The 25,327-nt window shown below is 39.4% G+C and overlaps 1 protein-coding gene across 1 annotated transcript; it reads left to right on the top strand.

Moving 5' to 3' along the window:
- Positions 1-443: 443 nt before the first annotated feature.
- Positions 444-23,403, top strand: YTHDF3 (YTH N6-methyladenosine RNA binding protein F3). The gene is made up of 5 exons (XM_056331230.1): positions 444-827; positions 2,842-2,866; positions 8,730-8,815; positions 10,182-11,774; positions 22,428-23,403. The coding sequence occupies exons 1-5, from the start codon at positions 804-806 to the stop codon at positions 22,449-22,451; spliced, it is 1,752 nt and encodes a 583-aa protein (XP_056187205.1). The 5' UTR covers positions 444-803; the 3' UTR covers positions 22,452-23,403.
- Positions 23,404-25,327: the final 1,924 nt, after the last annotated feature.

The following is a 25,327-nucleotide window of genomic DNA, read 5'->3' as shown; positions in this document are numbered from 1 at the left end:
CCCGCCCCGCAGCAGCGAGGACCGCTCCCAGGCTGCCGCGTACAACCCCCGCGGAGCCGCCGCGGGATAGGCCCGAGGCGCCCGCCCACCCACCGCGAGCAGCGGCGGCCACCAGCAGCGGCCAAGCTGGGGTCCCGCGCAGCCCTGCCGGCCGCAGGCCCCGCTACGCCGCCACCTCCCGGCACACACGCGGTGGAGCGGAGGCAATGAGCGTTATTTAACGCCCCCGGCCCGAGCATTCCTCAGCGCTCCCCCGCGGAGCATGCGCGTCCCGGGCCCGCGGGCGGGGAGGGGATGGGGGAGGCACCAGCTCCTTCCGCCTGCGCGCCCCCTGCCCCCCCCCCCCCGCGCGCACGCGCACTCCCCGCTGCACGCCGCAGGCCCCGCCCCCGCGCCGTCGGAGCCGCCGTCGGCGGGCGCGCGCGAGGCTGTTTCCCGCTCCACGTGACATGGAGGCGGGGACGGGAAGGGAAAGGTCAGTGGCGACGCCGGCGGAGGGGGAGCGGAAGGTCAGGGCGCCGCGGAGCGGAAGTAGGAGCCGGAGCCCGTCCGCCATTGTGGGGAAGCAGAGCCCAGAGCAGGGGGGGAAGCGGCGCTGCGTCCGGCCGGCCGGCTCCTTCCAGCGGGAACCCGATCGGCGGCGGCGGCAGCGAGCCCAGGCGGCGGCGACAATCAGGCGGCGGGGAGGAGGCGGCGGAGGCGAGCGGCGCGGCGGGCGGGCGGGCGAGCGAGCGGCCCCGGCGTGCGGAATCACTCGAGGCCCAGGCGTAGCGGAGCGAGGGGATCGCGGCTCCCCGTGAATAATGTCAGCCACCAGCGTCGACCAGGTACGGCCGTGGGCGGGAGGGGCGGCCGCCCTCTCCCTACCCTTTCCTCTTCTCTGGCCCGTCGTTAGCCCCGGGGGGGGGGGGGGGGGGCGGCGGCCGGGCGGCTACCTGCACCTTCCCTCGCCGCCGGAGCGGCGCGGTTAGCGGCCTCCTTCCTCCCTCCCTCCCTCCCTGCCGCCATGGGCAGCGGCGATCAATCGGAGCCGGCGGCGCCCGGGATGGCGGGCCCTTTCCCAGCTTGGCAGCCCCTATTTATAATCGGTGATCCGCGCCAGAGCCGCTCCGCCTCCCCGCCCGCTGGGCCCGCCGGCGCTCAGCTCCGCGCCGCCGGGCCCGCCGCCTCGCCGGCTCGGCCCTCTCCCGGCCTGCCCCCTTCCGCGTCCCCACCGGCGGGCCGGCCCCCCCGCCAAGCCCCGCCGGGCGCCCGTTTCCGCGCTCCGCTCAGGGAGCACCTCGGTGCCGAGCTCCCCGCCGTGCCCGGCTCCTTCCCCTCTCCCCTGCGCACCCCTCATTCCTTCTGGCTCCTTGCTGCCGCCTCCCTTCGTGCCTTTCTCGCTCCTCACCCACCTCTTCTTCCTTCGGGCCTCTGCTCCTTCCCCGTGGCCTCCCGCTTCTTCCCGCCGCTCTCCCTGCGCGGTGCTGCGCTGTTTTAGTTGGTTCTTCATGGACCTTAGAGTTTGTCATTTTGTGTCTTTGCTAGGCTTCTGCTGGCCGTGCTGGCTGGCTGGAAGCGATTCTGTCCTGGTCTCTGCTTCCTCTCTGGGCCTCTGCCACTCCCCAAAAGTTGGCCGTGCAGTCTTCTGCCCCCTTTTATTTTCTCTCTGCGGCTTTAATGTTTTGTTTCTTTTGTCCCTGTGCATGCTCTCCAGTTTCCTTTTATGTGCTTATTTATAGCTCGGTGATCTCTTAGCTTTTCATTGCTCTGTTTTCCACGAAGGTGGCTTCTTCCCAACTTTTTTAGTTCTATGTCTCTTGTTGGTTTCTGCATGCCTTTGTGTCTGGATTAGATTAATCCCAAAAGATGAGGTGGTTGGGGTGTTTAAGATTACAGAGATTTTTCTCCAGTTTTGGGAGAGAGAGTTGACTAACCAGCGCAGCTTTAGATGGAGCTGTGTTAAACAGTCTTGTGATAACTCTGAGACAGATGCACATAAAAGCAAGATGGAGGTGATTGCCTCCTGAACTTGCAAACCTCTGAATACTGAGGTTTTTAGGACTAAAATTGTTAGAGAGCCTGAAGACCCACTCATGCTTAGCTGTACATGTGTGAGAAGATGACTTAGATTTTCATGGGCTAGCATTTATTTTTCTAAGCTATTACATTTTGCTATAGAGAAATTAAGGATACTGTAACTTGTACTGTTACAGTGATTCTTAGTACATGACAGATTAACAGTGTTTTGTAATGACTAATCCTAAAAAAAAAAAAAAATCCTCCTTAAGGTATTATTTCCTTGTGTGAAAGCTTCATATAGAGCGTATCATTTTCTCAATGTAATTGCATGGATGAGGGACATGCAACTCTTAGTTGAGCTTACAGTATTGCTGTGTATTCCTTTGTATATCAAAAAAGCATTGTAGATTATTCTTTGATAAGTACCCATCAGTCAACTTAAAAGATGACATATGATAATGAAGTTTACTGGCAGTAATCTTAAGCTACTAACTTTCTTTGTTCTTTTACTCTATGCTTTGTTTATTGTTTGTATTTTGGGGGCAGCGGGATCAGGTTTTTGATACCATTTAAACTTCACATGCTGTAAAAGACTACATTATTTTAATGGGTTTTGGTGAAGTTTTTCAATTCTAAAATTATTTTTTTGGGGTTTTGTAATGTTTTATGTGGTATTATTTTATATAGTCTAATGTTTTAAATAATATTTTAAATGGGTATTTAGTTTTAAAAGAACAGAATTGGCAAATAAATGGAATTACCCTGAAGTAAACTTTAGAGGATTCTAACTGAACTTGTTTTGCTTCCCCCTGCCCCTCCCCCCACCTTTCCTATATACAGAGACCTAAAGGACAGGGAAATAAAGGTAAGTTGATTCCTTGTATTTCTGTATAAGTCTCTAATGCTGCTGTTTATGGAGGTTAATCTGTCTTCAGACAATTGTGGGAAGAGAATGTAGCTATAGGATGTGTTTTATTTCAGAGCAAGATGACAGGGAATTGTGTGCCAAAATGTTATTTCCCACCATTTTACTGTGGCACAGTGGTACATAAATTTAAAATGTTTTATTTTGCAAATAAAGTTTAATGTCAGAAGTCAGACAATAACATAGCTATTTCTTTCTAGCTGACTTTATGATATGCTTGTATAATCTCTTTTAACAGTACACCTTGGGCCTTTCTGTGCAGTGAATAGAATCAGTGTGCTAGAATCATCAGGAAGAATCTTTTGAACAGCTTCCCCAGCTTGCGAGACAGCAGCCACATGACTATTTAGTTACTCATATCTGTGAGCAGAACACATCACCTTCCTTATTCTCAGAAATTTTGTAGGCTTTTCATTTTAGTGTCAGTATAGAATATTCTCTCAGTGTTTGTAGGTCTTCTGCTTTTCTACTTTTTTCATGATTCTGTCAACATTTTAGTTTTTAAATACCATACTCAGCGGGGTTTCTTCTCTCCCACAGAAACAAGGAGCTAACTGCTTAATATTATTCTGTATAAAATTCTTGGCAAGTCTCATAAACAGCATCTCAGGTTGTCTTACGATTTGTTTCTTGTCTGGAATTTGTTATCTTTGATATAAAGACTGATACTCTATTTGGGAATTGTTTTGCCTAATTAGTACATTTGTGCCTATTTAATTCTTAGGTGCTCAGCAAGCTGAGCTGTTAGAATAGCATGCACACAGGTACCTTCGTGTGTTAATATGGTTATTATTTCTTCATGCAGATAAGAAATTTTCTTTTTTGAGCTCATGTATTCTTTGCCCCCTGTTGTTCATTATCTGAACTAATCTAATTGTTCTCTGTGAACTGTCATTCAATGTTATCCACAACGTACATATTCTAGCCTCTGTGCAGATTATCTGCTGCTTATCACATGCATCACTTATGAGGTAGCAAATAGTTTGCGAATTTTGCTGGATTTGGCCACTTTTAATTTCTCTGCGTTCAGTGAAAAATGAGCTTGTTTTTACCTTCCCAGTTTGGTCGTTCTTGAATACTTGTTCTCTCTTGCAAACTGGAGCTTTAAGCTGTTTCTTTGTGTCTTTAAAATAGTTTGTGTTTATACCTTCCATGTTGCCCGTGAATGAGAAAAGTCATATTCATTTTAGCGAGTAGTTTATGGCTTCATATCCTTTGAATTACCGTATCTCAGTTTTACTGACATTATTGAGATGCATCTATTAGAGAATCGTACAAGTAGTTTCTGAACTATATATATATGAATTGGAGAGGAAGTATTAAGCAGTTCTGTTTAGGTGTTATGTTGCAGCTTGTTTAATAGTGAAAGTGCACAAGTCAGCCTTACTTTAATGTATTTATGTTAGCATATTTTTGTGTGCTATAATTTGTGGATACTGCAGAATGTTTGAATTAAAACACGTTTCTTAGTTTGCTATGTAAGGCAGAGATTTTTGCATTTCTGAGCTTGGATTTTTATGGACTGCATTCTTTTAAATAATAGATATTTACTATGTATTCTTTTGGTAAGAATATGACCTAAATGAAAACTACAGTGAAACAAACCATTAGTCTCCTCCGTTCTGTTAAATTATTTGATTTAATGAAACTAAGTTACGATTTAGCATTAGATTGAAGTCCTGGGAGCTTTAAGAGCTTTAAGCATAGTGCAGCATGAGTAGATGGCTTTGGGTCACAGATTTTTGCAAGAGGATAAATTAAGTTAGTATCAGCAATCCTTGCTGACCACATGTTAGCAGACAGTAATCTTTTTCAGGTGTCATGATAGGTCCCAGCTTAAAGAAGCTTCAAGGGAAGATGTGATACTGTTAAGACTAATCTGAAGTTGGTTCGGTGAATAAGAGTAGTAACATTAAAGAAGATGGTGAAAAGGTTACTGACCACATGTCTGGTAGAGCATATGAGAAAATGTGAGTGAACAGAATAAGGGCTGTATGCATGTCAATAGAGTATTTTTCCATATCAAAACAAAAAAATATTAGACCTGCAAATTATATTGGGAGGTAGGTGATTTGTATGCTCTAGTAAATTTTTTGCATGCTTTATTCTAGTTGATTGTAAGTTGGTGTACTGTGCTGTTTCCCTTGACCAGAATTTCTGGGATTGAAGTTCTAGCGTGCAGAACAGTTCTATTGTGTTGGATATTAATGTTGGTATTTCAGAGGCTTAAATGAGTAAATTATCCTATCTTGAAAGTTTTCTTATTCTAGTTGTCAACTGCTTTACAGTTGACGTAAGACATCAGAACTGATCTCTTGGAGGGGCCGGGGGGAGAAACGCATTCCTGAAACTCCTGGTTTTTCCCCCCTTTGGTGTGCCAGTGTATCACATGTCATAGGAAAGTGCTGTCTGAATTCTGTTTAGATATCTATGTATATAAATTTTGGTTTTATAGAAGTTTTAAATGTAAGTGTTAAGCTTAAACAAGGATGAAATAGTCAATGTTTCTTTTAGTACTTATTCTTCACAGTAATCAAGGTTTAATGGCTTCTTGTAATGAAAAAATTACTCTTACGCCTTTGGCCATCATTTGTGCATTTTGCAAGTGGTTATTCAAAGGATGGTAGCAGTTAAAAGAATATAAGCTTTAAGTTCCTTTATTTGCTGAGCTGCTTTCTTCCCAATATCTCATTACGTGATATGTTTGCACAGTGTTTGCGGAAGTATACAGTATTTTCAGGGTTGGATTGTTAAGAGATATTTTTAGTAACTGTAGATTAGTTTCAATTAGTATTCTTCATCACTGCCCTGTTCAGTTGGAACACCTAATGTGAGATTTTTGGGAATGAGGCATGCATCTTAATCTGTTTGCTCTTGTTAAATGTGTGTGTGGGCTACATTCCTCATTATTAACACATTATGTAAAGTTAGAATGAAAAGCCAAAGAAACACACTTCAAGTCATGCTATTTCCCTGGGAAAGGTATATATTTCTAGGAGGGATATTGGTATAGAACTACTTTGTGTTAACATAAGATCTCAATACAGAATGAATAAGAAAGAAAATACATTTACAAGAATATTCCGTGTTAGTTGTAATGGCAGACCAAAAATAATTCTGTCTTAAGTGACCTTTAGATACCTCTGAAACAATAAACACAGCAGATGCACATTTTATGAAGATTAGCTGTCAGTATGAGGAGATTAATTTTGATAGGATTCTAGTCTTGACATGCACCTGTTTATTCCTTTATTTGTGGTTGCGTGCTTTTAAGAAATTTGTATGCTGCCATCTAGGTTTTTCGGTATAACAGAACTGTATTTGAGAATTATGTTCTCTATACTATTTAGTTAAGTCTAAGCAACAAACATGGCATGGACAAAAGATTTTGAGGCTCATCCCCTGTGTGACTGGGCCAAACATAAAGATAAAAATAGTATTCCAGCTCATATGTTACCACTGTGTATAAATTCAGGATGAATAATGACCTTAATGGAAACTCTTTAATTATGGGAAGAAAACCCCCTAACACCTAATGTCAATTTAAATTTGGTATTTAATTAGGAATATTGTCCTATCAAGTTTTAAAACCCATTGTGCTCACCATTGCTGCTCATATTTGGCTATACACACTGTGCCAGTTTGTAATAACTGAAGTATCAAGTGTACTGACTTTTAAAGCTTCAAGGTATTCAAAACAAAAGTTGCTTTCTTTCTTCGTAGATATTTGTTGTGGAAAAAAAAATCTTCTGTGTTAAATTACGAATTTTTAGCTCATTTACTGCTGTCTGAAGTTAATACATTTTTCAAGAATTTTGGTTATTCCCTTGCAATTACATCTATTTCTTTGTCATTTTTTCAGCTACTTTCATTCCTTGAAGGCAGTTTGTTTTAGAGGTGTTAAAGTCAAATGTGGGGGAAATAAAAAAAATGAAAAAAACTCTTTTTGTATTAAGTGACTTGCTCCAGACACCACTTGGTTGCAATGTGAACTTTAGGCAACAACACCCTCCCAACCCCCGCCAATGAAACAGAAAAAAACCCCCACTCTTAAACACTAACTCCAGGAAAGTTGGAAGTTTAGGTACATGGTTGTATATACTTTTCAGAAGCTTTTGCTGAAAGAGGGAAACCATGGAGTCAGCTCCTAAGTCAGCATCTCAAGCTGTCAGAAAATCTGCTGTTTTGTTGCTGTAACTTCTGCTGCGTGGTGTCTCAGTGCACCTTCCTGATCGCTATAAAACTACCCTGCAGCCCGCCCCCCCCCCCCCCCCCCCCCCAATCTGATAGATAATAAAAAGATTTTATTTGGAAAAGCAGTAATTTATTTTTGAGAAGAGGGCTTAATCTTCAGGCTTTATCATTCCAAATTGCTGGTTTAAGTCCCTGTTCTGCTTTGCACCATAGGAAACAGTGGAACTTTGTAGAAATTTGTGCAATTTGACTATGAGTAGTAGCCTGGGGGAGAGTAGAGAGACACTTCAAGTAATTTGAGCAGCAGGAAAATATCAGGTAGATGTAATTAATGCCTAGATGAAATTAAAGGTAATAGGAGGCGAAGAAGAGCAGATAGGAAGAGATATCCAGTGTATAGTGGCATATATGTTGGGAGAGGATTGTGATCACCATTGGGGACTTCAGCTTTTGTGTCTGTCTTGCTTTGTCCCCTCAGAGCTTGAGATGCTGCCACTAATGCAGTACAGTATAATATTATGTGGGAAATACAGAAATAAATAGCTGAATAGTGCCCTTCATGGTTGTCTTGGTGGGCAATTGCCTTTCCTCCTGGCAGGAGAAAGCTGTGTGTTGCAGCTTTCCCTGAACCTATTGAATGTGTCTGATCTGGTTGGTCTGCACATTTGCGCTTTGTCTGGTACTTCTGGAAACGCTGGATTTACTGCCTGTGCAAATAAGGTGTGCCTGTAGTTTTTCCTCTGTCTGTGGAGCACAGGAAAGAATAGTCAGGAGTAGTCTGCTCTGGTTGCCATCTGCCCCTGTTTTGGCTGGGATAGTGTTAATTTTCTTTTCAGTAGCTGCTACAATGCTGTATTTTGGATCTAGTACAAGAATAATGTTGTTAACTGGTAATGTTTTTAGTTGTTGCCAAGTGATGTTTATACTAAGTCAAGGACTTCTCAGTTTCTTAGGCCCTGCCAGGGAGAAGGCTGGAGGGTTACAGGAAATTGGGAGGGGACACAGCCAGGACAGCTGACCTGAACTAGCCAAAAGGGTACTACATACCATAGTACGTCATGCTGAGTATATAAACTGGGGGGAGTTGGCTGAGGCCTTGTGATCATTGCTTGGGGACTGGTTGGGCATTGGTCAGCGGATGGTGAGCATTTGTATTGTGCATCACTTGTTTGGTTTTTTTTCCTTTTGGATTTTCTTCCTCTCTCCCCCTCTCTCCCTTTCATTACAGTTGTTATTATTATCTTTCATTTTATTTCAGTTATTAAATTGTTCTTATCTCAACCCACAAGTTTTACCTTTTTCTCAATTCTTCTTTCTATCCCACCAGGGGAGGGTGGGGGAGTGAGTGAGTGCCTATGCGGTGCTTAGTTGCCAGCTGGGGTTAAGCCACAACATCATCTTTCCAGACCTCTCCTGAGATCTGATCAGGATCATCAACAGGATGAGCTATTTTCTTTAAATTTACCAAAGTGGTGCTTAACAATATGTTCAGTTTCAACAAAGCACAAGTAGAAATATTTCAATGTACAGGCGATTTAGAAGTGTTATCTAGATTAAAAGTGCAACATAGATCTTCCAGAGAGTATACCTAATACAGATTTATTTTTAGTTTCAGTACAAAACGGTTCGATTCATCAAAAGGATGCAGTAAATGATGATGATTTTGAGCCATATCTAAGTAGTCAGACAAATCAGGTAAGTGAACCTTGTTTACTATCTTTAAGTTAATCTTGGAGTTCAGTTGACTTCCAGACAATTAATTTTTGGATGAAGTTTCTTAGCATTACTTACTTGCCTGAATATCTATTGAAATACAATTTTGTATTGTATCCCGTCTTATTATACGATATCTTAAACAGGAAGAGTTGTCTTAATTCTGGAAAAGATGAAATTAAAAGGCATGGTCTGATGGTTTCTGCTCTGACTTCAGAAAGATGCAGTTACAGGGAGCTTGGGGAAAAAACCAAACCCAATAACCAAAACATAAACCCCAAACCAAAACCTCACAGTGAAATCATAATCTACTGGATGCAGTTCAAAACAGCAGTGGCTCTGAGAAAATATTAACTGCTTGGGCATGATTTCCTTTGAAGTTGGTAGAAGTAGCTTGCAGTTGATGGCATAATAGATTGAAACTTAGTATTACTACAGCTTGGTATAACTCTTCTGCCAGGAAGTTAATGACTTATTTCCAGAGCTTAGAATTGTCTCTGTAGTCAAAAGTTAATATTCATTATGTTAAGTTTGTTAGCTGTAGTGGTCTTCAGAGAGGGAGAACGTGCAAATTATTAAAAGGTTTTGAGAATTTTCCTTACCCTCCCATTTTTTTTTTCAAATAATACAACATGAAGGAGGCATCAGCTAGTGGATGATAATGTGTAGGTTTTTTCCCCAAAACAACATCAGAAGTCATAGGGGGGTAGTCCTTCAAATCTCTTGGAGCTTTATCTTCTCAAGAAGTAAATGCTGTGATTTCCCAAGAGTTTTAGGAGTGGGATTTGAATTTAGGTAGCAAACTTTGTTCTGCTAGACCACAGATTGTACTTAATGCCCATTCTCAATAGTGTGGCAATGTTACGGTTTGGTGGTTGTTCCTTCGGAAACAGACAGGCATCCCATCCTTTTCACTATAATGTTCTGGCAGGTGTCTCCAATTAGAAGTGAGAAATTTGAGAAAAAACTAAGAATACCAAAACTTTAAATCATGGTTGCAGCTATTTTTCGGATTTTATGAAACTAAAGTTGTTATGACTTGTTTTTTAAAGTAGCGTGTTATTTTCTTGATACTGTTGACATAGAGGCATTTTAAGCCTCGCTCAGTAACTGAAAATAAAGATAATATATTACAAAAAATGGAGCTCTTCAGTGCTTTGAAAAGGTCTCTTGAGGAAAAAAAATGGCCATTTCTAACCTTGTTCATCTTTTATGTTGGGAGGAATGGTGGAAGTTACAAATGCTTTCATATAATCCTTAAAAATGTTTTGGACTGTATTACAATTTGTTTTGTTTTTCGCTGAGTATAATTGTCTATATTGCTGATTTCTGTTTTATTCTCTTGCAGAGTAACAGCTATCCACCAATGTCAGACCCATATATGCCTAGTTATTATGCTCCATCCATTGGATTTCCATACTCTTTAGGCGAAGCAGCATGGTCAACTGCAGGTGACCCTCCAATGCCATACTTGACAACTTATGGACAGATGAGTAATGGCGAACACCATTACATACCTGATGGTGTATTTAGTCAACCTGGGGCATTAGGAAATACCCCTCCATTTCTTGGGCAGCACGGATTTAATTTTTTTCCTGGGAATGCAGACTTCTCTACATGGGGGACAAGTGGATCTCAGGGACAATCAACACAAAGCTCTGCTTACAGCAGCAGCTATGGCTATCCACCTAGTTCTCTTGGGAGAGCCATAGCAGATGGACAGGCTGGATTTGGCAGTGATACTCTGAGCAAGGTGCCTGGTATTAGCAGCATTGAACAAGGCATGACTGGACTGAAAATTGGTGGAGATATGACGGCTGCTGTAACAAAAACTGTAGGTTCAGCTCTGAGCAGTACAGGTATGACAAGCATTGCAGCAAACAGCGTGCCCCCAGTTAGCAGTTCAGCACCTAAACCAACCTCATGGGCTGCCATTGCAAGGAAGCCTGCTAAACCTCAGCCGAAACTCAAGCCTAAAGGTAATGTGGGCATTGGGGGCCCTGCTGTACCACCACCACCTATAAAACATAACATGAATATTGGAACTTGGGATGACAAAGGGTCAGTGGTAAAAGCACCCCCAGCCCAACCAGTACTGCCTCCTCAGACTATAATCCAGCAGCCTCAGCCATTAATTCAACCACCACCACTGGTGCAAAGCCAACTGCCTCAACAGCAGCCTCAGCCACAGCAACCACAACAGCAACAAGGACCTCAGCAGCAGGCCCAGCCTCACCAGTTGCAGCAGCAACAGCTGCAAAACCGCTGGGTAGCTCCTCGTAATAGGGGTGTGGGCTTCAGCCAGAACAACGGAGCTGGTAGTGAGAACTTTGGTTTAGGTGTTGTATCCGTCAGCTCCTCACCTTCTGGTGTGGAAGTGCACCCAGTGCTGGAGAAACTAAAGGCCATAAACAACTACAATCCCAAAGACTTCGATTGGAATCTGAAGAATGGACGTGTGTTTATAATCAAAAGTTATTCAGAGGACGATATTCATCGCTCCATTAAGTACTCTATCTGGTGTAGTACTGAACATGGTAATAAGCGCTTGGATGCTGCTTACCGGTCCCTGAATGGAAAAGGCCCACTGTATTTACTCTTCAGTGTGAATGGCAGTGGACACTTCTGTGGAGTGGCTGAGATGAAGTCTGTTGTGGACTACAATGCATATGCTGGTGTCTGGTCTCAGGATAAATGGAAGGGGAAGTTTGATGTCAAATGGATCTTTGTCAAAGACGTTCCCAATAACCAACTGCGGCATATTCGCTTGGAAAACAATGACAACAAACCGGTTACCAATTCGAGAGACACTCAAGAGGTACCCCTAGAAAAAGCCAAGCAAGTGCTTAAAATAATTGCTACTTTCAAGCATACCACCTCAATCTTTGATGACTTTGCACATTATGAGAAGCGTCAAGAGGAGGAGGAAGCCATGCGTAGGGTAAGAAATCAATGTCATTATAACATGTCTCCTGTTTTTTCTGGTTTGCAAACCTTGTTTTTCATACAGCTGGAATTTCTGTGTGTGAGAGTTGAATCAGAAAGTGGTGTTTTTTAACCAAGCTGTCTGTACTTGATATTTAGCTCTTAATGAAAAGATTTAAGTTCTTGTAACTTGTGGTGTTAATGCAGGTGTGTGTTTAACCATAACACAAACGTAGGCCTGCATCAGGGACTTCTGACATGTTTTACCCTTCAAAGTAAACAAAAATTGAATTGAGTGTATTACCCATAACTGAAGTCTTCTAGTTTAGATTTTTACAGTTTCTGGATGTCACAGAAAAGACCAGAAATTACAGAAGAAGCTTACTTTATTTAACATATCATTACAAGTCAAATTTTGCTTTAATGAAATGTTAATAGCATGATTACTGTGAAAATTAGGCTTTCTCCTTGATACCATTTCACAACTGTGAAACACAAAAGTGCTACAAGGATGACTTGTACAGTGTTGGAATAATTTTTTGGACCTTTCTGGTAGTACATTTCCTGAAAGAAGTAATGTGTAATTAATTTCTGTGAAGAAAAGTATGCCTACGATAGATCTGTAGAGAAACCTTTAGTTTTGGAGGTATTTCAGAAAACCAGAAGAGGGAGAAAAGAATTTAATTTAAGCTGTTTTGTAGTACTTGTCTACTTTGTCTTGTGTGTACTCTCCCTACTAATAACACTTGTGTTCGCCATTGGCCACAATATTTACTTTTGTTATATTTATTTTCTTTCCAAGCTTGCTGGTAACTGTAAATACACGATTTGTCTCATGATGAGGAACATTTCAGGAACTATTGCACCAGTTAGATGATGTGCAAGTATTCAGAAGTGGGAGTTTGCATCACTGCAGTTTGGTGGTAGTGCTCTCTGTTTATCCTGTCACACCACCTTCTGAATAAAAAAACCCTCAAAAGTCTAGGGTTTATACTAAATAGGTGCTTTGTGGGATGTGAAGTCCTGAACTGGTTCACTTCTTGAAGCTGCCACAATTCTCGCTGCATACGAATTTTATCTGCTTCACAGCTTCCGTATTTTTTAGGTTTCTAGTAGTGCTGCAGTGGTTCCACCTCTTATATCTTCCTGGTCCTTCCAACACACATTGCATCTCCTATAGACCAGTTGTGAATACCCAGAATCGATTTTGTAGTTTTATTGCACAACTCTGCAATAAATTGTCACGTAGGAAGTTTTTTATTGTTTGGAGGCAAAATGATAACCCAGTTGGATACGTAACGCCTTTTGGTTTTTCCTAAAAAGAAAACTGAGTATGGCCTAAATCATTACTGTTAATTCCATGCTATCTTGCATGATGGGAGGATGGACCACATTCTTAACTAATATTCAGTGCAAGGGGAAAACTTTGACTCTTTCAGGCTTTAGTACAACTTCCTTGTGGTATTTGCTCATGTTTCAGAAGGACTAAGGTTACTGTGTTTCTCTGTAGCCTTTCTGTTTCAGTATTTCCTTAATTTTTTATGTTTTAAGACACTCCACAAATAACTGATTTGCTTCAAAGTATCTATTTTTGTGAAGAAAACTTATCTTAAGGAGTCATAATTCAGACATGTCCTAGCAACTCAGGAAGAGAATGTTTTATTTGTGGTTTTGTTCCCTTGGTGGTAGTAAGAAGCTATGATATGCAGTGTGTCGGGGGGGGGAGGAACATAGATTGTTGGTAGTATTTCTATGTATGCTAAATGTAAAATTCAAAGTACTAAATGCAGTGTTTAGTAGGTCTCTAACTAGATGACTGTGATTAAGCGTATTTGTATAATAAAATAACATTGCTGTTTCCCTTAATATCTTCAGGGAAACATACAGCATCTGTATGACTCTAGTACTGAACTCTGCATTTGTCTGTTAACAGTTACCTTTCCCGGTACTATTGAGAGAAAACATACTTGTCAAGATAATTGCACAGTAGGCATTGATAATTCTCCAACATCATACAAACTGGTTTTGTTGGAAATTATAAAAAAAATATTTAGAGCTGCATATCTAGTTCTGAGGCTTTCTCTTTTTAGATGGATTTGAGATATGCCTTAAGCAAATTAATATGTACTTACAATGTAGGAAGTCCAAATTAAACTAATGACAGCTACTGAAAGTTCATCATTCTCTTATGATTGAGTGTTCATTTTAAACCTCTAGGTTTCTTTTATTACACTGTGTACAAACAACCTGTCTTTAAATTGTAAACATACAATTGTTAACTCTTCTATGATTCAAGAGTAGTTTGGAAATGCAACGATTAGTATTGTAAGCTCTGGGTTATGGTTAATTGAGTAATCCTTAATTACCTCATGCCAGCTAGGCTTTTATGGAGCTGTATTTAAATTTGTGCACTTTCTACTGCCCGTAGAACTAAGTTAAGTTCATGCCCATTTTCTATGGCAGCTGTGGCAATCACTTTTTCCAGTGTTTTGGTCTCAAAAAATATGCTTATTGATGTTAAAAAACCGTAAAATGCATCAAGCAGCAGTAGTCATTTACATGTTCCTTAAAGCTCAGTTAATGTTGTGTTGTTCCATGGGTGGTAACAAACTGTCATACAGCCAGTGTCCTAAACATAGTAAACAGCATATGATTTATTAATTTAATTTATAACTGTTCATCATTCCAGCTAACTTATTTTAAAATAATTGCTTGTAAAGTTTAATTTTAACAACTTGGGGTGGGGGGGAGGGAATCAATAATTAATTTCCAGTATGACCAGTATGTTTTATTAAAATACGTCAGTATACTTACCAAAGTGCCATGAATAGTTTGTGATTAACATGAAACTTCAGTAACTTTGCCATTTGATAAAGGTTACTTGCAAATGACTATGAATAGTCTCTTTAGTAAACACTGAAGTTCTAGTATTTACACTTACTGTTTGATGTAACCCTAGTGCATGTAGGGTGTCTACAGTTGGGGTTGGAAACAAATTTGTGGAATAATCATTCATTGGTTATTCAACCATCTTATGGCTCAGGTTTCAGGGTCCTATTTTAAACATACAAGTACTGTGATCTTTAACCAAAGGAGCAGAGAAATCAGCAATATTTCTCCATGAATCAGTAGTATATTGAAATAATCTGAAATGCCTTTAGTCCCTACCCTAGTTTGAACAGCTCTTTGTGGTGCAAATGTGCATATTGTCTGCAGATTATTTAAAAATGTGATTGTCTTTCAACAGAGAGCAGTAGCAGTAAGATCTAAAAAAACAGAACGGACGTCTTAAAATATGCAATTTAAGAGCATGCAATTACATTAGGAAAGTAAAAGGTACTGAAAACTAAAAAAATGCTGTATTAGTAGTTATGCACCTGATCTTCAGTAAATACATGGATCAAAATGAAATGTGGCTCTCATTTAAAAAATGCAGTAGTTGGGAGTTGACAACTTCCTCACCCTCAGGTGGTGGCTTGTTAACCTGCAATTACCTGTTGTCCTAGGACGGTTTTTTTGTTGCTTTCTAGTGCAGAATTCTACTTTTGTAGCATATAGTGGAAAAAAGATCATGGTTCCACGTAACTGTAGAATGCTTCAGATTTGTTTTCTTAGTGAGATAGTTCAGAAAAATAAATAATTTTTATTTGTAGGAGAAGGTAGAGGAATTTGGTGTATGTTTGTGTTCATTTAATTTGCATTTGGAATTATTACTTTTCAGGTAGCCTGTAAATAGGCAGGTAAATAAGCATTTAAAATGGTAACTTTTTCCTGTTGTACTACAGATCTTGTAATAGAAGTGCTGTTACAGCTAAAACTTTCTGACTCTGAGAAGTACCAAAATTACTCAGAAAATACTGAGTAATTTCATATCCCCCCCCCTTCTCACACTAGTGTAACTTCTGTTTCTCTGATAATTGGGTCATGATGAGGCTGCAGTGTTAAGCAGTGTAACTCCTTTCCACTCCAGGATGTTGCTGACTATGCTTGATTTGATATTTTTTAAAAATATCTTGGAAGGAAGGAAGGGAGAAAACATCCATTAAGAGTGAATTGTTGACACTTCTTCCTCCCCCTAGCCCACCCCCCCCTTCCAGCCATCAACTACTAGATTATAATATCAAAGTCAAATATAGATACATTCACAGTCCTTGTACAAGTCAAGGAAAACAGGTAGTTGACCAACATTAAAAATAGAGCTAAATTATAGTTGTACCAGAGAACTTTTTAAAATTTGTGTATTTACATCTAAAAGAAGTTCAAAACAGTAAATAGATTATGTATTATCTTCTAATGTGTGCATTTCCTATATGCTTTTGATGTTTCAAGGGCCATTATTTTGCAATTTCCTTGAACTTGGATGTTTATATACAGTTTCGTCTTCATAAATGACAGTCATATTGCAGACCTCTTGTCTATTTTAAGAAAAAACAATATGGTCTGAAAGTAGAAACAATACACATTTTTGCTCCCTTGATAATTGTGAGTTGAGCATGTACCTCTGCTTTCAGGAGAAAAGGATTAATTGCAGCAAGAATAATTTTAGACATACTGATCCAGAATTTTCATCCCAGAATGGTGGGCTTATTTACCATGTCTTCATTTGCTTTTGCATCTTTTGGAAACACTTAAAAATGACCTGCCAGTTCTCTTGTGATAGACACATGGATTTCAAATGTGCCTGTTTTCTGTGTGTTTGGTAGAGTCAGTTGTTTCTGTTCAGAGGTAGGTTTTACAATTAATTACAGCATGGGGATAGTATGGAAAGGTCTGGATGTTAAAATACAGTATCATATAGAGTGACTATGTAAGGGTTTGAGCAGTGTGGCCTGCCTTTATCTCATAAGGGAAAAGATGGTGCAGCCCTGGAAGCACATTATTGGTCTGTTGAATGAAAGATGGAATGTAATTAAACTCACAGGCCGTCTTAGCTTATAGTGGCAATTGTATGGATCTTGTTGCATTTTTCAGTTTGAAATCGCTGTCTACAAGATCAAACCTACAGAGTCTTTTACGGAGTGGGTTTAAATTCTCTGACTCTGGGACTTAAAAGACGCATTTCTCCTGTAAAATAGGGACCCCTATTGGAAAAGCTAGGAATATCAACCAGATGGTTTACCTAAATGCTCAAGAGAGCAGTCATTTTTGGAATCTTAATTCTTCAGTGTTCTTAAATGTGAAGGTAGCTGCCTAAGACATAACTTAAAACATGAATTGATCTGGATCTGTGACAGCTCTACCTTTTCTAAATGCTCTGTCTTTTAGTTGTGGTTTTAAAAGCAAAGGAGGAATTCTAAATCTTCCAGAGCAAAAGCAGAACCTTGAGTATGCATGAATAGCTGTTAAAATTCATGTGGGAGCCTTCTGCTTCCTGCTGCATCTCCCCAGACTGCACTGCTCTGTTAAGAACAAACTGATTAGAACACGGGTGCTTTTCCTGCAGTTTGCAGGGAAGAAGTATCCCTGCATATTGCAAGGAAGTTGCTACCTATGTAATTCTCCATGCAGTACTTCAGCTTTGCTTCATTGATTCGTGTCACAGATGGGCTAGTTAGCAAAAACTGGAGTAAAGATTGTTGGTGGTGCTTTGCTGGAAAAAATGGCTCCTAAAACCATACAGATCTTGCATATCTAGTAAAGCTGTTTCTGTAGATTCAGTTGAACTAGGATTGTTTTGTATCAAAATTGATTGACTTTTAACCTTTAGATTCATCTAATTAAAATGCTATATTACAGGAATGTTAAGCTGTTTGAGCCCAGTTCTTTCTGAACACATTTTCAGAGGTTTGCTAGTGTACTTCGTATTGACAGGTAGTTATTGTTTTGCTTCTGTGTCTAGGGTTTTTAGTCAGTTGTGAAAAAGCAAATATAAACTTGCACATTTGTTGCACTTTCATATAGTATATAATGAGAAACCAAGATAAAATAAGTTCATGTTTCCTCATGATAGACTGGAATTTCAGTTACATGTGTGCAAATAGCATGAGTAGTGAGGCTTAAAGAAAAGTTTTCTGAGAAATTCTTCCCTAATGCATTTCGTAGGCCCTGCAGTGGATGGCATTTCTCTTCCAAGAAGTACTATGGGTTCCTTAGCAGAGCAATTAAATAAGATCATCTTGTTGCCCATGGGTGTCTGAGGAAAAATGTGTAATGAAGTACAGCACTGAAAGGAAGCACTTGCTACTTACTTGTAGTTAGAATTCACCAATCCAGCATTGAAAGTATCCACCTGGGAAAACAAGACTGGAAGGGCTTTTCTGGCTCATGGAGTTCAAACTTGGTTTCTGCAGAGCCTTTCCTTGTTGTGTCAACATCTTTAAAGTAGTTTCGTTTCTTTCCCCACTCCTGCCTCCTGAATGTTTGTGCCCTGTTATTTACTGTGCTGTGGAACTTCAGATGTGGATTAAAATTTTATTGAGCTAATGATAAAGGCAATAAAAAAATATGGTCTGTCCATGTTCCACTAACAATGCAGGTGTCTGCTCAAATTTAAACTTACTTACCTTTTTACTGTAATTTGTTCTCATTTTTGCTATTGCTAAGTATGCTTCAGAGACTGCAATAAGTAAAATGCTATCAAAAGTAGTAGGAAGAATAAATAAACTCTAGATCTTGTACCTTTTCAGAATTTCTTAATATTTATATGCTTGAAAGCTTTATTTACTGTTTGGAGTTCAAATGATCTGCAACAGCAAGGTCTCAGATTCTGAGTATTAATTCGTAAGGCTTACCAGGAGAAGGAACTGCTCTGGAGTGGTAAAACCTCGTTTGACTTCCTGTGGTGACTTTGATTTTTAATGTGTGCCTTGTAGTTTTCATGTTGGGGTAAGGAACAGAGGAAAATGAGTGTTTAGGAAGGGATGGCATCTCCACAGGAAAAAAATTGCTAGGTCCGTGTAAGGCTTTTAGAGATCCTTCCCTCTTGTTTTCCCAGAAGTGCTTCTCAGAAAAATGTATTTAAATGTCTTTATCTGGTTTTGAGGTAATCTCTGTCTTCAGATTTACCCTCTCTGGTTTGGAATTCAAGAACGAGAAGTTAAGAGACCTTTATTTTACACTGTTTTCAAGTTTCAGTAATGTAGTTCATGTTAACAGCCTGTGAGGTCCGTGTTACAAATGGACTAGTTCCAGCGTTTTTCAGTTTTTTCAGTAATCAGTTTTTCATTGTGGCTTTCAAGTACTAAGGTCAGTGTTTATGCTGTCAGAGCTGTAATGGTACACTGGAGTGCAATAAACTGCAGATTATGGCTGATGCCATTAGTAAATGAGATTTCATGAACTTTGCTGTGGCTTCTTCTCGCCACCTCTACAGCTGTCTGTTCTGCCCCTGCCAGGTGTTCCTGCCCACGCGGCAGAGTTGGCAGAGATATGTGCCTGCGCCTCACTTCACAGAATGAATCTGACATGGTAGCTTACACTGCAGATGAGCAAGGCTTTTAAGTTAAATCTTTAAGTCACAGTTTGCAGTGAGGCAACAAAGATGTGCTACATGTTGCCTTCTGAAGCTGCTGTGAGAACGCTGCCTCTTGGGAGAGGGGCAAAACAGACAGCTTCAGGCATGAACGTTTTAAACATTTTAGTACGATGCAAAAGTCTGGCAAAATTCTGGGGTTTTTTTTGCAAGTATAGCTGATTGTGCTGGAGGTGAGTCTGTGTGGGAGCTCTGCAATTTCCCTGTGCCAGCTTGCAATCCTGGATAGCTTTCAAAATGGACACCTTGAAATTCTTGCACTTGCAACTGGTCTAAGAGAAGCAAAGGTCCTTCCTTCAGGTCTACCTTCCCTCACTTGGAGCTTCAGTTTGTAAGATCTTGGAAAAAGAAGTAGTACAGCCAAGGTGGTTGTTAGGTTACCATTCACATTTTTGCTACTTAAGATGAGGGCTTCTTTCATTTTCCTTCCTTTTGACAAAAACTTCCAGAAGCCAGTGTTGTGTGCATCTTGGTAGTTTCTTTCAAATCAGATCAGGGAACATTTTTGTTGCTTTGAATTTTGAAATTTTGTTAGCACAGAGATTTCGTTTAATCTAAGGATAAGTTGCATTGCAGCTGCTTTTCAGCATGGGATCATTTGATTAATGCTGTCAGTTCAGAGAACTGAAATTTGGAAGCAAGTCAGCCTCCCAGTTCAGACCATTTAATTCCATGGTTTTGTTTGCACTAGATTGATGCATGTTTCCAAGGCCCAAGCATTTTTAGGTTCACCTTCACTTGGTTCTGTCAGTTTGTGTAGAAATTTATTTGCATGTGTGAAATCGGCTCACTGCGTGGTCTGCACCTGGCAGGTACCTTTAACCAGCCAATAGATTCCCACATTGTTCTAATTCAGATAGTACTTAATTTCTCTACCTTGTGCTTGTGGTGTTTTGAAGCCTTCTTCCTCTGTAGAATTCAAAATGGACTTAAAATTTCTAACACCTCCTTGATTTCATCCATTGGAAGCATATAATCAGGATATCCTTCCCTTTCTGCTTTGGATTTTTATGAACTTAAATGCATTTTGAGTTCAGGGGCCAAAGCACAAGGTCTGTCAGTTTACTGTGCAGCAGTTTGCAATGCAGAGAGACTTTCTAGACAGCTTGAATCAGTGGTTACGTACATAATACTTGCAATCAGGCAGGAACAGATTATTTTATTTGTATATAGGTGGTATTTAAAATTGTTAAAATATTGATATTTAACGTCACAGTTTCATAGGCTCCTACTTAATACACAGTAGTGTTTTACAGCACTTAGTGCAGTTCTTTCAGTTGAAGTCTGCTAATAGTAGAGGAAAAATCTGAGATGTGTGTGAGCAGGCTATTTTTGCATGCCTTACATGCATACTGAGGCATGAGGCCAGCGATCATCTGTTTTCAGCCTAGATGTGCACTGTGAACATACCAGTTTGCGTTAATGACTGATACTAACAATCTCACATTTTAAAAAGTCTTTTACTATGAAAATATAAGCCATGTCTCTTTGAACTAGGAAAAAAATGACTGCTAGCAGAATTGTGCAAGTATCGCTCTGGCTTTAAATATACTGAAGTTCTGCCCTAGAGAATGTTCAGTCTTAGACATACAGCTGCCTGGACCATGAGCTGCTTATTGTGACCAAGAACACTGTGTGAGCTTTACTTTTCTGGTGTTCATCTTGAAGCGACTTGGAGGTTGGTTTTAGGACTAGATCATCAGCAGTGCTCTAATAACCAACATAAATGTTATGTATCTTCTTCTTTCATTATAGTGTCTTTTTGGCAGAATTTATTTAGATTTATATGCTAATTTGCACCTTTTCTAAATAGTTCCTAGCATAATGAAGTTTCAGCATGCTATCAAATAGAGTGGTTTTGAAATGATTGTTCAAATGCCTCCTGGTTTATTTTGGTTTCCCTGCTATGTTTATGTTCAGTTTATAACATGCTGTGTAATGCAGTAACAATAAAAATACTGGAAATGAGGGAGTTTTTTTGTTCTATTTTAAGTGGGGGAGGGAACCTACCTTTCTTCTATGAAGGTTTTTCAAAAAAGATTATATGATGTGCTCAGTCTATATTGAGAAAGGAAATGGTATTAGGAGATAAATTCCTAGTTCTTAAGAGTCAGCCTACAGTGTCTTGTTACAGTCTAGAGGGTATGTAACGAAGGCAATGAGATATAGTTTATTGATCTGCTTTTATTTTTTTCCTAGAGGTAGTCATAATGCCTAAGTGTATGTTTAACAAAGTAGAGAAAATGGAGGATGATGATAAAGTGCTGAAAATGTTATTTGCTCTCTTAGACTTGTAGTACAGAATACAGAACTTGTTAGTCCCTGATAGAAGTACAATGCAATTAGTATTTTAGACCTTAATGGTACATAGTTGTTTATCATTGTGTTTGCGTTACACAGGTGACATTACATTCTTCATTCCTTTACACCAAATGCAACATCTTGCAATGCTGTGAGGGCTTTGTAGTGAATATGGTCTTGAATGCAACTCAGGCTTGCATTCAGGTAGGGTTTTTTTCCAGCCATTCCTACCTCACTGGTTTTGTATTTTTGCTATTAAAAGTAATTTCTAAGAAGGATATGGATGGCTTTTTTTTTTTTTTTTTTTAACGGCTTTTCTCACCATTTCAGCAGTGTGTTTGTATGGATGAGGTGGTACTGGGCCAACTTTTTCCTTTGGATCTTAAGCACATTGAAACATTTTATTGTAGGGGGCACTGAATGAGGTACCTGGGAATGTGATTTTTTTTATTTTTTTTTTTCCCAGGGATAATAATGGATGGAGACTAGAATATTTAAATGTTAATACAGAGCATATTTTGTCAAGTTAAGCAGAGGATTCAGGGTACCTCTTGCTTGTTTGTAGGTCCCTTGGTCTCCTTACTCAGTTTACTTTGTGCAGTATATTTTATCAGAAGTGACTTAAAAGTAACATTATAAAACCTTTTCCGTTACCTGTTTTTTGGAATGTATTTGCCTCTTAGTTTGACATACACTTTTGTGTTTCTCTTTAAGAAGTTAGCTTGAACTAAGTATTTCATGTTCCTGAAAAAGTGAAGCTTTTTCTTTAAAGCTTGTTGCCTAATTTAGAGAAATGGCAAGCAATGCAACTGCTCTAGTGAGAAGAAAACAGATAATATTGAATTGTGTGTATTAACATAATTTTCCTTTGTGTTTTTGTTTTTTGTTTTTTTTCAGGAGAGAAATAGAAACAAACAATAACTATATGGAGATGTCCTGCTAGAATTACAACACTAATGATGTAGACTCTGGAAATGCCTAATATGTCTAAGAAGACGTTATTAAAGCTTTTTTCTGCTTAAGGTGACATCTTTGAACACTTTAACACAAAATTGACTCTTCTTGTAATGGTTCTCATCAGTGCATCTGCCCTTATACTCTCTCACCAAACACACTTGAGAACTGTACCTTCGTCAAGCACTTTCTGTCCTGAAGCTTTTACCAGTATCTGCTGTCTTTTGTATTTATGCATCCTAGCTAAGGCACAGGAGACCGAACGAATGCAAGGATTCATTAACTCTTTGAATTTGTTAAATACTAACATTTAACCATTAGAAGTGGTTCAATGATGTGAGATTCACATTGCTTCAACTTAATTTTTTCTTTGTTGTAGTTTTTTTTTAATTGTCAGTTTTTAGCTATTCAACAGATTAAAAGCAAATCATGCCATATTTAGTCCTGGAGTAAAACTCAAGTCTAAATGTTCATGTGAAAATTATTGTAGTAATCTTTTAATATGGCAAAGCAACTTTAAGCTGCAGTTTAGCCAAATGAAACGTAACATAAAATTATATTAGAATGACATTTCCCTTGTTTCAAACTGTTTGGTGTAAGAGAATATTAATATGCAGCTTGGTGGACACCACCAGTTAATGCACATTTCTTTATTTTTTTTTTCTGTAACATGTATTCTGAAAAAAGTGCATTTGTCTGAGGAACTGTTTGTTTGCTACCACTCAATGAATCTCAGTTTTGAGTAAATGTACCTCAGTCTAAATCAGACTTTTTATGACCTTTATAACTACATTTAAAGTAATCTTTAATTCCTATTTCTGGGTGTTTGCAAGCCTGACAGATTGCTATCATGAAAGTGAAAATTTACTCCTCTAGGTGATTCACTAGCTAAATAAACATAATTCTTGTTTAGCAAGCATATACTCTGTTTCTCAAATTTTTTTGTTTCATTGTCCCAACATCCAGGTCTTTTTTCCCCCATTTGAAAATATTTTGAGAAAAATACTTTGATCCATGGAGATGACATTCATGGCCATGTTAACGTGATTTTTGTTAGAACCAAGCAGCAAGAATTTTAGAATATGTATTAAACTGGGTAATTCTATACTAGTTTTTAACTTCTAGAAATTACGTCTTTTGTTTCAGTTTATATAGCAACACATTCTATCTGCTGGAAAAGAATATTAAAAAAATGTTAAGCGGGTGTATTGACTGTACAAAATACTGAACAGCCTGTACCAAACTCCAGGGATAGCTTTCTCTTTTTAGAACAGCAGTGTAGAAGTCAGATATGTTATAGCTTAAAATAGCAATACCACATATTACTTAAACATGTATTATGTCTTACTGTCCAACACAGATTTTTATATTGTGTTTTGAGTCCTTCATTTACAGATTCTGGCAATCAAAGTTCTGGAGCTTAAGTGGCAAAGGTTTGTTTTCAATACAGACTATTTTGCTGTATTTTACTTTCTCTCTTACTAAGCCTCTTGCACTCTTCTAACTTTGCAAACACAAAAAGTTCAGTACACACTTATTTCTTGCTCATTATTTAAAAAAATTTTGAGACTGCGGAGCAGCAGATACAAATCTTAATTTTTACAGCCAGTTTTCTGGAAGCTCGAAAGGGAAGCCACTCCCATATTTTGGGGAAAAGAAGCAATCTCACTTAAATGCAGATGTGTAACAAATACTAAGTGGTGTAAGGGAGGGAAAAGCAAAGTGCTTATTGTAAGAAAAGAGCAGGAGATAAAGGTTTCAAGCCCAAACCCTATGAAATTTGGCTTGAGCCCAAAAATTGCTGCTTCCATGCATATCTGTTTCTTGCTAACAAATTTTATAGCTATTTGTTTCCCTCTCTGGGCTGATTTATGGATTACTGTCTATTATTCCAACTGTCATTGGTCAGTAGAAGTGGCAAAGGCTAATGTTGTGAGTCCAAAGAATGTAGTCCTTCTGATGATCCTTCAAGGGATCAGCATGTTTCTGCTTCATTGTTACAAAAATATCTTACAAAAATGCACAGAAGTTTCTGTTTAAAAGAAAGCTACTGTTAAGAGTCAGGCATTCAGGAATTGATTGCATGTGCAGCCTGCAGTTCCACTGCAGTATTCATATTTTTGCAGGCTTTGTTAGTATTTTCTGCTTTACCCCTTGCCTCTTTTATTCTAATAGCATGAGCATTGCTCTTGGATTGAATCAGGTTTAGTATAAAATGGGTTCATCAGTGTGTTGCAGACTTTGAAAGCTCGGAAAATGAGACAGAATTGTGAGAGAAGGAGGTGATCACATTTAGAGAGCTGTGACAGTTCTTACACTGTTCCAGGATTGTTAGCAAATCTACAAATAGAAGAGTTTCATTGCTGATGGTGTTAGTCATGTTGCGACTGATTTGCTGACTGCTGAGAGTTTAGTATGTGCAGCTGAAATTAAAAGGAATTTTATGTGCATATAAAGTACTGTAAAAATAGTATATAACATTGTAAAATCAGCTATGGAGTGCTGTACTAGTTAATGGACATGTGAAACTTCTAGCCTTCAGCTTCCTTATGCACGAGTTCTTTTCCTCCAGAAAGAAAAGGAATGGTGCTTAATATCTCAAATAAATGTAGAAATACCTTTTTTTGGGGGTCTTGATTTTTCAATACAGTGAAGTTGTTGTAATGGCCGCTTGCTAATGGAGGAGTCAGTGGAACCCCTTTTCTGTTCCTGATGCCTTCTCCTTTGTGTCAGCATTTGTTTTCCTGTGATTCATACTGAGCCAGTTCAAGACGTTTTCTTCTGGTTTAACGGTTTGGGCAGTTCTCTGTGAGATTAGATGTTTAGAAGGGAGATGGTGGGAG

Source organism: Falco biarmicus, chromosome 3 (assembly GCF_023638135.1).
Source record: "Falco biarmicus isolate bFalBia1 chromosome 3, bFalBia1.pri, whole genome shotgun sequence".
In the NCBI taxonomy this organism is placed as follows: Eukaryota; Metazoa; Chordata; class Aves; order Falconiformes; family Falconidae; genus Falco; species Falco biarmicus.
Note: the sequence above shows the minus strand (reverse complement) of the source record. Positions and strands in the feature narration are given on the sequence as shown.